Source organism: Antedon bifida, chromosome 7 (genome assembly GCF_963402885.1).
Source record: "Antedon bifida chromosome 7, ecAntBifi1.1, whole genome shotgun sequence".
Classification (NCBI taxonomy): domain Eukaryota; kingdom Metazoa; phylum Echinodermata; class Crinoidea; order Comatulida; family Antedonidae; genus Antedon; species Antedon bifida.
The window spans coordinates 9,264,380-9,282,265 of NC_136232.1; the positions used below are offsets into that span (position 1 = coordinate 9,264,380).

Here is a 17,886-nt window from a genome sequence, read left to right on the forward strand (position 1 = left end):
CATAGTGTCTGTGATTGGTCAAAATACTCTCTGTGTATTTATATGCTCCTCTTGCTAACAGCCGCAGATATAAAATTCTTTAAATCATTCTGTTTGTGATGAATAAATATTTATATAATTTAGGTTTTGTTTAGTCAAAATGATGGTTTCAGAACTAATAATTTTGGTTTTCATAAGAGTTTCAAATACTCAATTGTCATTTTCTCTTTAAAATTTGTAATTGAAACTAAAATCAAAACTACTTCACTTTGAATAAAACGCTTCTTTGGATTGTGTGTGGACATTGATTTTAGCCAAAACGAGCTAACACAATAGCGAGGTTAAGTACAGTAAAAGATGAGGATGACGAGAGTTGTACAACATCGCCGTGGAAACAAGAAATACGCACAAAACCCAAAAACCTATTCAAGCGGCCAGTACCTGTACCATCAGAGAAAATGACAGCTGAGGTACAAATCATCTACAATCAATTACATCGTAACATGTCATTCTTTCTAAAGCTCTGTCTACACTATCAAACTTTATGTGACATATATGGACATGATGATGTCACATCGCTACCATATTTGGATATATCACTACCATATTTGGGCACATCACACCTTTTTTGTCAAACTAGTAGACAGAGCTTTGCACTGTTTCTTGACACATCATTGGTTTTCATCTAAAAATACAAATATTTTTCTTGATGTGTGTCATTCAACTCACTTTTACATTGACATCATGTTTTCATAAGTGAAATTATGTTTGTGACAAAATAAAGTGTTTATTTACGCGATACTCGGCTACATAACTATCGAGTACAAAAGAATTTCTGCACATTCTCTGAATCATATGACCATGCACGTAATGGATTTGATTCAACACCTGCATAGTCAAGTGACACATTGTAAAAACGAAACGTCTCCTCCCGTTTGTGAGGGACATACAGATATTGACTGCTTAGAGGTTAAATATAAGATTTGACATCCTCGAGGGAATGATATTATGTTCGAGGGAATATATATTTCCCAAAGCGCCAGCTGAGGGAAATATATAATTCCCGAGAACTTAAAATCATTCCCGAGGGGATGTCAAATCTTATATTTTACCGATATAAAAGGCGATATCTGTTATATTACATAGCCAACAACAAGTATAATATCTGCTGGGTCGGGTAGCTAGGCTAGGCCTCCTTTTTGTATTGTATGTAAACAAGCTGCCCAGACACCTTACCTTGCAAAGAATAATATACAGATAATTACTAATTAATGATTCCTTGCCAATAAAATATTCACTAGAGCCTAGGTCGTTTAAATAATAACAGAAGAATTTCCATCAATAAGCCTACATTAATAATAATAATAATTATTATTATCAGGTAGGCCGAATAAATAATAATTCGTCTTCTTCGATCGAGCCGAATCACCGGATGTTTAGTGCGTCGCGTGCGTACTGGTTACTACTGTGAGTATTAACCAATCACAAACGGTCTTTCCTCACATCTAGGGAGGACTAATAACAAATGAGGGTGCTATATATGCATAGTTTAAATAGTTTAGATGATTAATTTCTTAAGTTCCGTAGCGCAGGGCATGAAGCGTTGTCTTGGGATGGAGTGACAATTTCATCGCGAGTTCAAGACCCAGTGGATGACTTTTGTTTATCTATCGGCAAACGCGAGCGTTGTTACACGAAAATTACACAGTCAATATCATCGTACTCGAGAATTTGCTGGATTTTATATGTTTAATGACAGGGGACACGATAATTACGCGAAAATTACTCAGTCAATATCATCGTTCTCGAGGATATATACGATTTACGATCCTCGCAGCGGTAGTCATGTGATGCAGTTTCAACCAATCACGTTCATGTATTTACATAGGCTATGTAATATTACATTTTCACGTCAGAAAGTTCTTAAAGCGACATCATTCAAAGATTATTTCAGTTCCATAAGTGAGTTTTCATTATAATATACAGGAACCATAACCCATCTTTATACACAATACCAAGGTCCATTTCACACACTGATATAAAGTGACATAAATTTCTCATATGAACAAATTGTAAAGCTCTGTCTACACTATCAAACTTTATGTGACAAAGAAATGTGATTTTCCCATATATGGACATGATGATGTCATATCACTACCATATTTGGGCATATCACTATCATGTTTGGGCACATCACACTTTGTTTTATCTAGTTTGATAGTGTAGACAGAGCTTTATATGTTTCGTTTTGTACAAATATTTATTTTTGGTTTCCGAAGAACGAAACTAAATTTCAGCCAAAACGATCAAACACAATAGCAAGACTAAGCGTGGTGAAAGATGATGACGAGAGTAGTACAGCGCCACCATGGCAAGAAGAAATACGCACAAAAGCAACAAACCCATTCAAGCGTCCAGTGCCTGTACCGCCTGACAGGAGGAAAAAAGCAGAGGTAGCAGTGTGTCCATATAACGTCATTTCATTGTGTTTACATCATATCATATTAACACTGTGTGCACTATTTGAAACAAAATCACCCAATATGATTAAAGAGTGTGTACAGTACTATAGTGTTTATATGTTAAAGCATTATAATATTAATTTTCAGACAGTAAGGTCCTGCAACTACAGCATACCATACAAATATTGGTGTGTTCATGTTTAAATATAATATTATAATAAAACTATATTTAAATTCAGTGTGTTTACATCTCATAACATTATAAAAACACATACACTAACACTTTGTGCACAGTTTCAGACAGTATTCTTGACCATTCAACCATATGGTAATTAAATTCTGTAAGTAATCTAAATGCTAACAGCAGATATTATTAGAAGGGTATATCAATACATGTACATCATCTAATAGTTTAGTAGTATATGTTTGTTTATATTAAAAGTTTGTTCCTCTTTACCATCAAATTTATTCTTTGTTTGGCGCACATTTTTTTAGATTAGTTTGTGATACCATACGTTGCGCAGTAATTAAATGCAAAGAGTAAAGACTGATTCTCATCCACTTTTAAACTTTCTTCAGCCATGTCATGTATTAAAGCTTGGTTCCCACTAGGACGCAATGCAAGGACGTAAACGCAACACAATCGTGTTGACCAATGACAAGCAACAGTTCGAATAATCCATCGCTTGTGATTCGTCAACTCACTTACGTTGAGCTCCGTCCTTGTGTTCCATCTCTAGTGGGAACCAAGCATAAGAATAAATCTGAAATACATAATTTTCATGTCGTAGAAAATTGTTCTTTTTTTTTCATTTTAACCGTGTGATTCTCATTTCATAAAAGCATAAACAAAATACATATTTCTGTAATCATTATTAATATTCAATGTTTTCATTCCACAGATTATTTATTATTATTAATAACATAAACTAATCAATTTATAGGTTAGCTCACTTGGAGATTATGTTGTTAAAAGATGCAAAAATCATAGATAATAATATTTGTACTTTATCTTTATAGTTAACTGAGGATTTAACACTGCCCCCGACCCCTAAGAGCAAAACCGCAACCGTCGCGCCATCTCAGCCAGAGAAGCAGCACGAAGAACCGCCTTACCGAGAAGTGCGTAGTTCGGCGCGAGATCACGAAGCAACGTCGGATACGTCAAACGAGCAGGAATTGAAAAATGAAATTAGGTCTTTAAAAGAAACAATGAAAAAAGAAACGAAAGCGCTCAAAGATTTGATGTCCAGTATGCGAGCAGATTTTAAAAAAGAAATGAAATCGTTGATGGAAGAAGTCGACGAAGAAAAGAAACTACGTATGAACATGCAAGTTGAAATTGACAGAATGAGGAAATTAGTGTACGACAAAAACTGATGTATATAAAAATAATAAACCAATTTCTACATTCATTTCGTAAATATTAATATATTATGGCCAATTATTTTGATTATCCCAGAATATTTTCCTTCCATTGCTTTAAATACAAATAAATATATAATCATTTATACTCAGTATAAATCAAGTTTTAATTATGTTGCAAACAAATCTAATTTTAAATTTTTGTTGTATTATTTAAGAATAAATTTAGGATTTTTTTTATATGTAGATAAATGTATGAATTCATCTATTAGTCTATAGATGTACATATTTGGGTTTTTAAATACCTTATTAGGATTGTTGAATACCATATTAGGGCTGTTAAATACCTTATTAAGGTTTTTAAATATCTTTAGGTACATGAAAGAGATGTAGTGCCTGTTAAAGCTAATATTGCCAATTGTTGAGTCTACAATATATTGTCTCTTCTATCAGAGATATGCTATGTCATTACCTGTAAAGGGCCAAGGCATATTATGGATTGCTAGGGCTACAATATATTGTCTCTCCTATCAGGGATATGATATGTCATTTATTACCTGTATAGGTATTGTTACGGCTACGATATATTGTGTCTCTTGTCTGGGACATGCTATGTCATTACCTGTTAGGGCCAAGGCGTATTGTGGATTGCTAGGGCTAAAATATATTGTGGCCTGTTAGTTAAATGTTGTGGCCATCTAGGACTGTTGCTAATTGCTAGAGGATATATTTTGCCTGTTATATTGCGGCCTTCAGGGTTATGATATAGTACTAGTATGTATAGTACTGTGTATGGCACAAACTTAACTCATTATTCTCATTTTGTAATGACTAATAATAAACTAATAATTAGTTTAATAATCAGGTTCTTGGTGACAAGAAAACCAAAGCATGAATAATTTCATAAAATATTTTTGTATATATTGTAAATGACTATAGAACAGCTTTTTATTGTGTAACTATGGGGTTGAGTTTCTATGACGACAAAAGCTTTATATTCTTCAATAAACTGTCACCTTGGTTACCAGAGTATATTTAATCTATAAAGACAATCAATTTATACACGTGTATTATATGCCAATCGGAAAATACAGTAGTAAGTATAGACTAACTTTTTTCAGTCTAATTTGTCTATAGTTATTGTGTTCTTTAAAATATCTGTACATGGTTTTTTTTTTTTTTTTAAACAAATTTCCAAAAAAAACCCTCAGTTTTGGAGTTTTTACAGAATTTTTCCCTTTCCTTCCTGTTTTTTATTTCAAAATATTTTGATTTGAATTTTGACCACAAATTCATTTGTATTAAATATCACTGACCCCTATTTAGAATCATCTATATTTAATGATTTATTGTATCTTAAGCTCTGTCCACACTATAAAAAATGTGTGATGTGCCTAAATATGGTAGTGAAATGGCCAAATATGGTAGTGATATAACATCAAGATGTCCATATATGGGCCCCATCACATTTTGTTCTCACATAAAGTTTGACAGAGCTTTACATAAAAGGTCCTTAATTAGAGAGATAAATAAAAATTTAAAAATATAAATCTCAATACTTCATATTTTTTAGGAAATATACACCATAATTTTTGTATACAACACTCACTAATAATTATTATCAATAGAATTGTATATTTAATATTACAGTTGAACAAATGAAATAGAATTATTAAAATCAAATGTAATAAATAATTTTATATATCAAATCTTTATAAGAAAAAAAAAACATGTATCAGTACTTGGGGAATTTATAGATAGTTTTGTGATTTTTTTTAATTTGATGGTGAAGTCCTATTTACACATGCGGTAAACAGTAATTGGGAAACGAAAATATAGAATCTATGTTAATTTGTATGACCATTTACACAAAACGCGGAGTGGACAGGCGGTTGAGCAGAAACCAGCTCAGGATCGATACAGAATCTACGTAGAACAAGCACACTGCTTATCGTTACCGGCCATCTATGTAAATTAGCCTTAAGACTTCTTTATTTTTCAGCTTACCTAACCTTTCAATATTACATGTCAGGGGCCAAACCATTCTCATTCCATTTTTATTTTATATTTATCAACGCCAATCTAGAAAACATTAGTGCCTAAAATTAAATATATATCTCTTATAGAAAATATATTCTTTTTGCCAAATGCAATCATGTAAATTAAAATATGCATAAATTTGCATACATTAAGTAATGATAAAAGGCATAAATGATTGACTGAAGCAACTTATGCTCAAATAATGATGTCTTCCCAACTGTGATTCAATTGAAATGTTATTGCAGTGTATTACCATTTTCATATCGCCTAGTAAAATTCTGACGTTTACACCAGCGTTTTGTATGGTGTTGGGTCCAGTGTTTGTGAATAGCTGGGTGTTAACACCGGTGTTTTGCATAGTGAGTGGTCCAGTCCGTGTGATCAGTTGAGTGTTAACATTGGTGTTTTGTATGGTGTAGGGTCCAGTGTTCGTGAACAGCTGGGTGTTAACGCCGGTGTTTTGTATGGTGTGAGGTCCAGTGCGTGTGTGAACTGAGGTGTTATACTAGGCGGTGTGAAGGGGGTAAGTAGCACCACAATGACAAAAACTTGTTGCTTATCCTTCATTTACGAAATGTGTACAGTATATTCAACAATGTGCAGTATTATATATTAACTATATAGACACATTGTACCATCAATAATTATCTTTTGTATCATCATTATGATAGTTCTGCACATGCTCAGAAACATATGCGTGCAGAATGTGTATGTATCTCAGTTGAGCCTCGGCAGTGCATATTACTTACGTTATGTATACTTTTAATATGATAATGGCGTTTCTCATATCATTTATTATTTATTAGGAGTGTTTTATTTATCTTATGTTTTGCCTTTGTAAAGTTGAATGAAGTGAAAGAGAAGCAAATTGAATGTTAAAATGAATTGTTATTAAGTAAAATTGCCATTACATTTTCTACAGTAAGTACACAACTCTTCTATTCAAAATATTGGAATTTGCAATAAATGCAATTGATTGATAAATAATGTTTACCATAGTTTTCTTTAGCCTCTGAAACAGCAATTTTACTTAGTACTAATGTAATCTTTAAAAGTTCACATTGTTACTGTAGCTAATGTATCCTAAAAACCAATTTGAGAAAGTACTCAAAATAATTTTATGCGCTTATGATGATTTAAGAAATGTGAATAGCGCCATCTATTTGAGACGGGATGGTTTGTGTTGGTTTTTTACGCGTGTGAGAGCCTTGATCAACAGTCAGTACATTCGCGGAAGAGACGTTCAAAGTGTGGCTGGTACGAAATGACAGGCAATGAGAAAACCAGGCCGCCTAGTTTTTCATCTTTTTACTAAATAGAATGGGATTATTGTTCTCCAAATAGAGTGTATGATTCAATGCAGGAAGTAGGTTTTACTTCAATTATTTATTAAATGTTTTATTAGATTTGGTAGGAGCACAGTGATTGTGTTTTGTTTTTAAACAAACTGCTGTTTAATTAAAAACTAAGATGGGCTTAGCCTAGCTCTGCCACTAGCGGCAGCCTATCAATAGGCCTAAAGATTGTGTCGTAAACAGTGTTTTTCAATTTTTTATTTACAATCACATACTATAGGCCTAAGTAATAACATTTATTATGACCTTATTATTTTCTAAATTGACTATCAGAACGTAGCCTAAACTTACTTGTACACATTGAAAGTCTTTGTAGGCTAGCAAAACACCTGGAATCAGTTTTAAATATCCAACCACCTGTGGATAACAATATAGGCCTATAGGAAGTACAGTATGTAGGCCTGGCCTGGCTCTTTCATTTACAGCTCAACATGTGTGCTTTTAATAAATTGTGCAGCTGTACCAGTTCAATCTCCACGTCTTAGGCCTAGGCCTATGTGTAAACTTATTTTTTATTTCAATTGAAATACTGTAAAAAAATTAATTAAAAATATATTTTGATCTTACAGGAGGATATTCAGTATTGAGCTTGATTAAGACGCCAGACAGACAAACAGACGAGGAGAATTCAGACAAAATGGCAGAAGATGATAACGCAGTGTCCGTCGCTGTCCGGTAAATATCCCATATTTTGAAAATACTTTTTTTCAGGAAATATTTGACAACCAAAATAGTCTACAGATTAAATGATTATAAATCAACTTTGACATGATAATGGCATTTATTAATTAAACGTCTCATCAAAAGGGAGAAAAGATGTTTTGTCTACTGTAGGACTAGCTGTAGGCTATGTCAAATATTTAAAGTGACGACAAAAAAAAAAGATCTTGTAATGAAGTTTATCAAAATCCTGCATTTTTAAACCAAAAACACAATAAACGAGAATTGGTAAAGCCTTTGAGGCACAAAGCGGTTGGCAACTGTGTAATAGTATGGTATTAATACAATGATATTGTGCTAAGTATTGGTTATTCTATTGTATTCTGAACCTGTTTCTCTATTGTTCTATACCTCCTCTTGTTTATGCCTCATTTCATCAACCACTTGCTGCAAACCGACTACCATAATTGGGCGTCATCATACCATAAATGGGCATCACCATGATGAAACTGATTATTATTTTAGAGAGAGTATTATTATTATTGAGGGTGGTATGGGAGCTAAGAATGTGCTGTAAGTGGTTAAAATATTAGATGCTTCATCCCTGGTCACACGTTTATTGTCCAACTAGTTAGATAGTGTAGACAGAGCTGTGTTGTAAGGGGTAATAAGGTAGTTCATCTCTGATATTTGTGAATAGGCAACTGTTTTGTTTACTGACAATTCCTAAAACATGACACGCTTTTTTTATTACGATTATTCCTCACGAAAAATCCTTGATTTTTAATTGCTATGCATCAGACACCATAAAACACAAATCATATAAAGTAATATCCGTTCCTATATTCCCATTATTTAAGCTGGTATAAAAGTAAAACTGTCAAAGTTGTTTATTTTTATCCTCAGTCTTAATTAATAAATAAATCCTTTTTAAAATACAGTTAAAATCAGATCACTCACAAAGCATGATATTAATATTATTGTTATGTAACCTTTTCGTGTGTCTCCCACTTTTAGGAACATTACCGCACAATTAATTATAGTCACAACATTAGTTAATTTATTCTAGTTGTCGTTTTCCTGTATCATGTTGAGGCGTGGTTGTAAACGTACTTACTGACCTAATTCATGTCATCTTAGTCACAATTTTTCAACAATTGGTTATTAGGAAAAAAGGATGTTATTGTTTTAAATCATTTTGTCAAATTGGGTAAAATGTCATTTTACTGTATCAGTATTTTGCCGGATTCAGTAATTAATTAAAAAAAAAATGTTACGTACTGTATATACTTTGGGCTATCCTTGGTTTCTTATTTAATGTACAGTATTTGCTTGTAAATTGTTTGTATTCATCTTGTCTTATAATCTTATGTTGAAACTGAATAAAATCAAATCATACAGCAACAGACTTACCATATTTATTTTAAAATTATTATTATTTTTTTATTAGAATATTTGAAAGAATATTTAATATTAGTAATTTAATATTTTGCTTGGTATTGGAAGGTAATGTGGCATAAATCTATCCAATAAATTATGAATGAAAGTTGATTGTGTTGCAGGCTTCCTTGTCAAGTTGTGGCTGTTGTTTGCCTTTTACAAACAGACTGTGACGTTTTACATAAATGCGAACCACCTGGATTAGTGATGCAAATTACATAAGGTTTAATTCCTGTGGGAAGTTGTTATGTCAGCGTTTAGGAAGTATCAATTTGCCGTAGGTCTGCCTGAATGCTACGTCATAATTTAAACCCACTAGATTCTTTTTACGAAATCAAGATTCTTTCAAAGAGAGGAATGGAAGAGAGGTTGGAATTACGAAGATCGTTTCCTTCTCCTACTTTAGTGGTCCTTATATATTGTATCGTCATTTCGCTTTTCAAATTATAACAAATGAAATTAAATCCTGTCTCATACCTCAACGTTTTTCTTATCATAAAACAAACTTGGTACAAAATAGTACAGCTAGTTAGCGTCTTCAGTTTTTAAAATTCAATCATTTTAAATGATTTTAAAATTAGAACTTATTATTATAACTATCATTGATTTTATAATTATTGACACTGATTAATCCCATGAGATAGAATTCAGTAAATCCTTTTGAACTGGATTATCCTGGATATTATGATCACCTATGATAGCTTATGTCAATTATCGTCGGTGAACTTTGTTATCTCGCCTTAAGAATCCAGCTGTGTTGTAAATATGCCCACTGTCATGTATAAATCAACATATTAATTAAATTGATTGTCTATTCCTCTTGCGTAGTGTCTATAGCACCTGCGTAGTGTCTATTACACCTGCGATGCTCGATATCAAATCAATCCGAGGCCGACACATATTTTGTGCCAATGTTTAAATTAATTTTTATTACAACCATTGGCGACAAATAAAAACAACATTAATTAATGTTGAATGTCAATTCTGCGTGTACATGTAACAAAAAAAAAAGAAACCTAAAAAAAAATGTATGTGGCTTTTAATCATCATATTATCGAAAAGTTTATGCATAGTTTGACAAGTATTAATTAATTAAATTGTAAAAAAAAAAAATGTAGGCTGTTTGTTGTTGATGACTCTTCTTTAGTTTGATACAATGATTTGATAAAAACACAACAATAGGTTTGAACTTCAGAAACTGTTATTAACCCTGAATCAGTTTCCGTTGGCAATTGATAGCACGTCCAGAGGAAAGATTCACTTTATAACACCCGCTGGATTAGAGTTCAAAGGAAGAACTAATACTTCTTAGCATCTTGTGTGAAGTCAGTTTACTTCTTAGCATTTTATGTGAAGTCAGTTTATAGTACTGTACTTCTTATCATCTTGTGTAAAGTCAGTTTACTTCTTAGCATCTCTCATCTAGATCGAGAGATCTGTTCATATTTTTAATTGGTCATGAAACGTTTATTATAGCAATACAATTATAAATCAATTGTTTAAATCTAACAATACTTATTGTGTTGGAATTCTGTTAAGATCATAAAATTAATGTCAAGTACTATGATTTATTGAGGATTTACTAAAAAAAAATTTGACAATTTGAAACTGTTATATTATTATTATCTATTTTGAAACTATTGTACCTTCTAAAGAGCATGATTTTAATTATAAGTCCTTGAATACAAAATTGCAACATATTTTTGGTGGACGGTACAAATATATTAATTAGTATCCCTCATAGATTTTAAATGTACTGTATGAAAATGTATTATAAATAATTTGCATCAAGCACCAGTTACTGTATGACATTAATCCCTTTAAAAGGTCACTGAAATGTCATTCATTCTTTATAATAACATATGATGGGTGTCTGTTGAATTATGTTTCAAACATGTGGTGGTTGAAAAAACAGTGGAGTGTGGCTCCTTGCTTCTTGTATATGACAGACTTCCCTAATTGCTCACACTTTATGATAAACAATAACATAGAGGGAAAACAGTTTATTCCAATACAGTTTATGGAATAAACTTAGGAAAAATTGTCATTAACATTTGAGACAATAACATTATATAGGAAAACATTGATGAGAAGAAGAATTGTTTTTAACAATTTATTCCGATACAGTTTATGGAATAAAAATAGGAAACATTTTCATTAACAATTGAGTCGGCAACTATACTTTGGAGTAGAAAACATATAAATAGTTTGTACTGCATTTTAGGTTAACACTATTTTATGAATGTGTTTAAATATTATGTACAGTACCATAGTTGTGTGCATTTGGCTATGCTTGCTACACTGGCAGAATGAATTTTAACACTGTATACAGTGGCGGATTGCATATTAGTTCAAAAAAATGTTTTCATCTGGTTATATAACTATTTGTATGTAACATGTTGATATAAAGTTTGCGGTACACCACGTATATTAGTTAAGTTCTGGAGTTTAGAACTGTTAAGTTTCTCGACATTACATCTAGTCATTGCCAGATGAAGATTTGACAAGTCGAAATATTGCACATGTACATATTTATTACTGGTTTGACGTAAAGAATTGTATGCATATTAGTAATTGAATTGTAGAATACCAGCATGAAAATTGAAATTATGTTAATTAGTAATAAACATTAATATTGCAACATCCCTCATACTGTACGTAGTATATTATTTATAAACAAGCTAAAGTCTATATTGACGCAATAAAGGACACCCAAAGTTCACGTCAGAATTTACCATTTCGCCTAAACTGAAAACACAATGTCTAATGACGTTATTTTTTATTTTCAGAATTCGGCCTCAGCTGGCAAAAGAAAAGATTGGTATGTGTCGTGTGTGCATCTCCGTCACCCCTGGGCTGGAGCAGGTTGTGCTCGGACCAGAACGTATGTTTACCTACGACAGTGTGTTCAACATGGACAGTACCCAGGAGAGTCTGTACAATAGCACAGTGCATCGCCTTATTGAGGGGTAAGTGTTTATTAATTGAGCCTAATTAATGTTAGTAAATGTTTTTGTCATGAGAACAAAATTGTGACTTCTGACAGGATTTGAATCCAGGATCCTGGGTGTTTTAACCACAAAGCTATAACTCTACTGTTGTTCATTAAGGAATGGTACCCAAATGTTTTGACTTTGTTACAAGAGCAACAAAGTTACTGTAACAGTATGGTATTTTTTTCAAGTACTGTAACCATCACAAATGTATTCCCATAGATTGGTATGTAGATGGGCCATTTCAATGGGACATAAAGTTCAATGTGATCCCTATTGACCTTTGCATGCATTTATTGTATACCATGCCATTTTCAATCATTCCAAACTAATGCTTTATTGAAGTGTGAATTCATTCATCAACTAGAGGGAGTAATGTACTCCCTGCATCAACCATATTTAGTACGCTAAGAAGTCATGACATATGCAGTGTAACAACATACAACGCATTAGCTTCAATTATGACCTTTGTAGACTTGAGCAATTTCAAATTGAAGTAGTTTCTGTTGTCAGTGTTGTGACAGGAAACATTGCTTTAAACTATAAATATGCTGCTAGATTTGTTTAATTTCCTCAAAGATCATTCACCTTTGACCTTTGTAATTTAGTCACCAAGACAGCAGCTACTTGCAGTTGCAGTTAGTAGTATAATAGATACTGTAGATTATTAGGTTTAGATATCCTTCATAATTATGTAATTATGTGATGTCTTTGAACTGTTACTATATACTATGATTTATGAACACACCTGGCACACAATCCCCTTTCTCGTTTCAAGGTGATCTGTCAGCAATGGAAATCTTACGTATGACACTAGTGCATACTCCGTATATAAGAACACTACTGAACAGTACTGTAGTGTGTTATGTAATCTACTGTAAACTGTATTAACACTAGTGTACTCTACACTGTACTCTATAACACTAGTGTACGTCTCATACTGTAAGTGTAAGTCTGTATAAACATTAGTGTACTCTTGTACTGTATAACACTAGTGTACTGTACTACTGTATGCTGTGTAACACTAGTGTAACTGTACTGTACTGATAATACTAAAGTGTACTCTACTGTAAGTCTGTATAATATAGTGTACAGTACTCTACTGTACTTTACTGTATAACATTACTGTATAACAGTAGTGTATTGTACTGTATAACACTAGTGGGAAGTGTACTGTACTGTACTGTATAACACTAGTGTACTGTACTGATAACATGGTGTACTCTACTGTATAACACTAGTGTACTGCTCTTGTACTGTATAACACTAATGATACTGTAGTGTGCTGTGTAATACTAGTGTAACTGTACTGTACTGATAATACTAAGTGTACTCTACTGTAAGTCTGTATAATATAGTGACAGTACTCTACTGTACTGTATAACACTAGTATACTGTACTTTACTGTATAACACTAGTATACTGCACTGTAAACACTATTGTACTCTACTGTATAATACTAGTGTACTGTACTGTATAACACTAGTGTACTGTACTGATAACACTAGTGTACTGTACTGTACTGTATAACACTAGTGTACTCTACTGTATAACACTAGTGTATTGTACTGTATAACACTAGTGTACTGTACTGATAACACTGTGTACTCTACTGTACTGTATAACACTAAAGTGATTGCAAAGTACTTTAATGTGCTATGGATAGTGTATGTACTCTGCTACAATAACACTAATGCACTGTATGTTGTAGTAGCATAGTACTTTAGTCAGGTTCGCATTATAATAACTGATAATTTGCGCACATTGTACTCAACAATTACACAGATTGTATTCCAATATAAATCGTCGGAGTACTTTTATGAGCTTAATATCCTTTTTTATGTCAAGTGGTAATTGTGACACGGATTAGCCTGGTGCTTAGGTTACAAATTAGGTTGTGATAGTCAAAGGAAAAAGGACGATGGTTTTCACACTGCAAATGGAAGATTCCCGACTGTAAGGAGTCCGCCTGATTAAAAAAAAACTTCTTGTTTTGTCGAGTTGACTTTGGGGTTAAAATGAGGACATCGCAACCTATAGCCAATTGATGTACACAGGATCTGTTCGACCAAAGTTGAAGACTGGAGGTCCAGTGTACACATCTGGCTCATGTAGGCTCAAAAGAACCCAGTTTTTCATACCATAAACCAGCTTCTTCTAAGGTTCAAAGTAGTTTCACAAAATGTGATGTGCCCAAATATGGTATGATATGTCCAAATATGGTAATGATATCATGTCCATATGTATTTTTTGTCACATAAAGTTTGATAAGTATAGACAGAGCTTAAGTTTGAAAATTGTTATAACTGTGCCTTAAGTTCAACAAGAATTAAAGTGGTTGACATTTGTGACCTCAAACCTATTGTGACCTTTGTTTGGTAGATTATGACATTTAAGACTAGCATAGAATTTGAACACAAGAACTGATAACTTTTATTGGTCCATAAAATTCATAAATAAAAGCTTCTTCACAGTTATTTGGTTTGTTAAAAAGCAATGAAAATATTGCATTGCGGTTTTGGTGGTTGGCATGACCCATAACCCTAACCCTTTCAAAGACTTTGGTTCAATCAGGGAGTGATTCAATCAATATTTACCCAGTATTTAGTTACTACAATTTGTAAGGATAATCATTATGGTCTATCCACATTTTTTTGTGTGGTACAGTACCTACTGTATTGGGTTAAAATTGAGCTTACATATTACATATATTACATATTACTCGACCTTGCTCTGTTCTGCTCAATTAAATCTACAATTTATTTTTAAACACTTTTAAGTTTTACAAAGTTGACCATTTTATTTCTTACATGAAACACTATGCCATTAAAACATACACACATACAATCAACCAAGATAATCTAAAATTACATTTATAATCAAATATTTATTTTAACATCGCATTATCATACCAGACTTATTAATATCTCTCATGGGTATTAAATGAGCATTGATCCGTTTCATACTTCCAAATTCGGGACCTGCTGCATATTATGAACCATGTATTTAATACAAAGTATATATAATACACAGTTTATTATGGTACATTAAATGCAACGTTATTAATGCATTAAGGTCAATTATATGTTAATTTTTTATGCATATAAAATCATGTCGCATTAATGAATTTACAAAATGTATTTGTCAAATTTCAAGTTGAATGCATTTGCACTGCCCTCCTCAGTCCGACATGGCCCCCTGCCAAGGCGGCTGGGCCTGGCGATATGGTGTTACAGTTAGCCAGAACTTAATGTTATTAAATGTTCAACCTTTGTGATAGCCAATTGCTGTAAATGCTTTTTGGCACCGTTTTTATTTATGTTTAAGTGTGTCTAGAATATATGTTTTTAAAGGCCTTTTGTTTTTTTCTGTTTATAAAATTATTAAAAATACAATTAAGTTTTATGAAACATGGTTGCGCTATAAAAAATTAACAATTATAACATGAATATTGTACTTATAGCGTGTATAACATGCTAAATTACAGTGTACAGTAATTTTCAGGTAAATTTAATATAGCTACTGTACAGTAGTTAAAGTAATTTAATAATAATGTGGTCGTTTTTAACAACTTCACCTAGGCACACAAACATGCAAGTCATAAACAGGCCAACATGGTCTTACATCACTTGTTTCTTCTTTTGATCATTGTTTATCTCTCAAGTCAGATTTCCTTTTAGCATTTCCCTTGCTATCTCCAACCAAGGCTGTGTGTCTCTAGCGTTGTTTACACACATTCTTTGCAATTACAGTATTACACTTCTCTTTCTGTGTTGTCTCTCCTTCCTTCCTTTCGTTCTATTTTTAATTTTAGTACAACTTCATTAACTTTTCAGATAGTCTATGAGATGACAGGATATGTTCATTAAATTCATGTTTAAGAAATTTGTATTTTTAAATGTTAATGTGCTGTCTATATCAATGAATTATTCTTTGCACATAGCTCCATGGTATGATATTAAATGCATGCTTCATTGCATTTCCTAACAGAATTTGTCTGTAAAGTAGAATACTGTATTAAATAAGGCACAAAACTGTGGATAATGTCCCGGGCTAATGTGGAGTACTCACTCCTTGGTTAGTGCTCCAATCTGATAGGTTCGCAGTTTTTAGAATGGACCGATAAAGCAGAAGCAAAGTAATCATACAGTACCTCATGTATTTAAGCTCTGTCTACACAATCAACTAGTTTGACAAAAAAAATGATGTGCCTAAATATGGTAGTGATATGCTCAAATATGGTAGTGATATGACATCATCATGTCCATATATGGGCACATCACATTTCTTTGTCACATAAAGTTTGATGGTGTAGACAGAGCTTTATAATGTTAATTTTTATGGTAATAATATTATTAGCAATTAAATAATGATATTGAAAGTACAGTATAACATAATTTAGTATGATTTAAATAGTTTTTCCCAGCAAAATGTCCTTCATTGAGGAAGTGTACTGTTGTACGACTTTAACATAAACACATTTTATTATTCCAACTTGATAATTGGCCAAACAGAAAGTAGAGTACTATTATGTTGATGATAACATTCAACATAGACTGGTTAATGTCTTCAACAATGACTCACACACATGAACATTATTAAACCTAATGTTAATGTTTTTATTATTAAAATTATGTTCACCCATCCAACTCTTTTATTATTATTATTTATTAATATTAGTCGCTAAAAATCTTAACTTGGTCGATAATGGTACTGGATAGTAATGAATAAAATGTTATTATATGATTAAACAAGCCTAGTTATTTAAATTTTATTTGAAAAAATGTTTTCCTAATTTGAATAATATTGTTAATAATCTTGACTTAGTACTATTCTTTATCTTTTCTGTTGTAATGCAGTAAAGTAAAAATATTATTTTCTAGTGTAGTATGGCTAAAGATGTATTGTCCCCCTGAAAAATTAATTTTTACAATTTTTTTTGTTGAATATGCCATTTTAATGTCACATAATAGTTAAAAAAAAAAATATTGATTTACCTGAAAAAACTAATTTAAAGCAAAAAATAGTTAAATTGGCTGCCAACCAATAAGGTTTTAGTTGAATTTGACAATTTATTTTGTCATTTTATATGAGAAAACATTTTAACGGATTAACTTTATAAACTACCAAATAGCCTATTCAAAGTCTGATTTAATTAATCTTCATTTTTCATGTTTTTGGGGGCAATACATCTTTAATATAATTTTCAGAAATAATGATATATATGCAAATAAAATTATCATGTTATGAAACATTATTATAAATGGATTTGATTTCTGACAGATGTTATGAAGGTTACAATGCCACTGTGTTTGCGTATGGGCAGACTGGGTCAGGAAAGACATACTCGATGGGTACAGGATTTGAACAAGGCACTACAGAAGAACAGCAAGGCATCATACCCAGAGCAGTGCGCCATCTTTTTATGGGGATAGATTCTAGAAGAGTGGAAGCAAAAGAAAGAAACGAGCCGCCCCCAGAATTCAAGATCTATGCTGAATTTATGGAGGTACAGTACTAATCATTCTCATATGATTTTAATCAACATTAATGCCTACTGTATATGTTCTATAATATAAAATTTTCACTTGT

The 17,886-nt window shown here is 32.2% G+C and overlaps 2 protein-coding genes across 16 annotated transcripts in view; both read left to right on the forward strand.

The window, feature by feature from the left end:
* LOC144847956 (SH3 domain-containing kinase-binding protein 1-like) overlaps positions 1-17,886 on the forward strand; it is a 72,897-nt gene that overhangs the window by 24,260 nt on the left and 30,751 nt on the right. For 4 of the 7 annotated variants that reach the window (XM_078704577.1, XM_078704581.1, XM_078704579.1 and 1 more), the window contains 2 exons: positions 2,259-2,432; positions 3,462-6,812. In XM_078704577.1, the coding sequence (XP_078560703.1) occupies positions 2,259-2,432; positions 3,462-3,821 (534 nt within the window). In that variant the 3' untranslated portion in view covers positions 3,822-6,812. Of the gene's footprint in view, positions 1-2,258; positions 2,433-3,461; positions 6,814-17,886 lie in introns of those variants that run through there. The other 3 variants (XR_013613813.1, XM_078704580.1, XM_078704582.1) reach the window with 3 other exon arrangements.
* LOC144847947 (kinesin-like protein KIF21A) overlaps positions 7,083-17,886 on the forward strand; it is a 38,664-nt gene continuing 27,860 nt past the window's right edge. For all 9 annotated transcript variants that reach the window (XM_078704556.1, XM_078704561.1, XM_078704553.1 and 6 more), the window contains exons 1-4: positions 7,083-7,212; positions 7,771-7,876; positions 12,091-12,270; positions 17,578-17,803. In XM_078704556.1, coding sequence (XP_078560682.1) covers positions 7,839-7,876; positions 12,091-12,270; positions 17,578-17,803 — 444 coding nt within the window. In that variant the 5' untranslated portion in view covers positions 7,083-7,212; positions 7,771-7,838. The remainder of the gene's footprint in view (positions 7,213-7,770; positions 7,877-12,090; positions 12,271-17,577; positions 17,804-17,886) is intronic.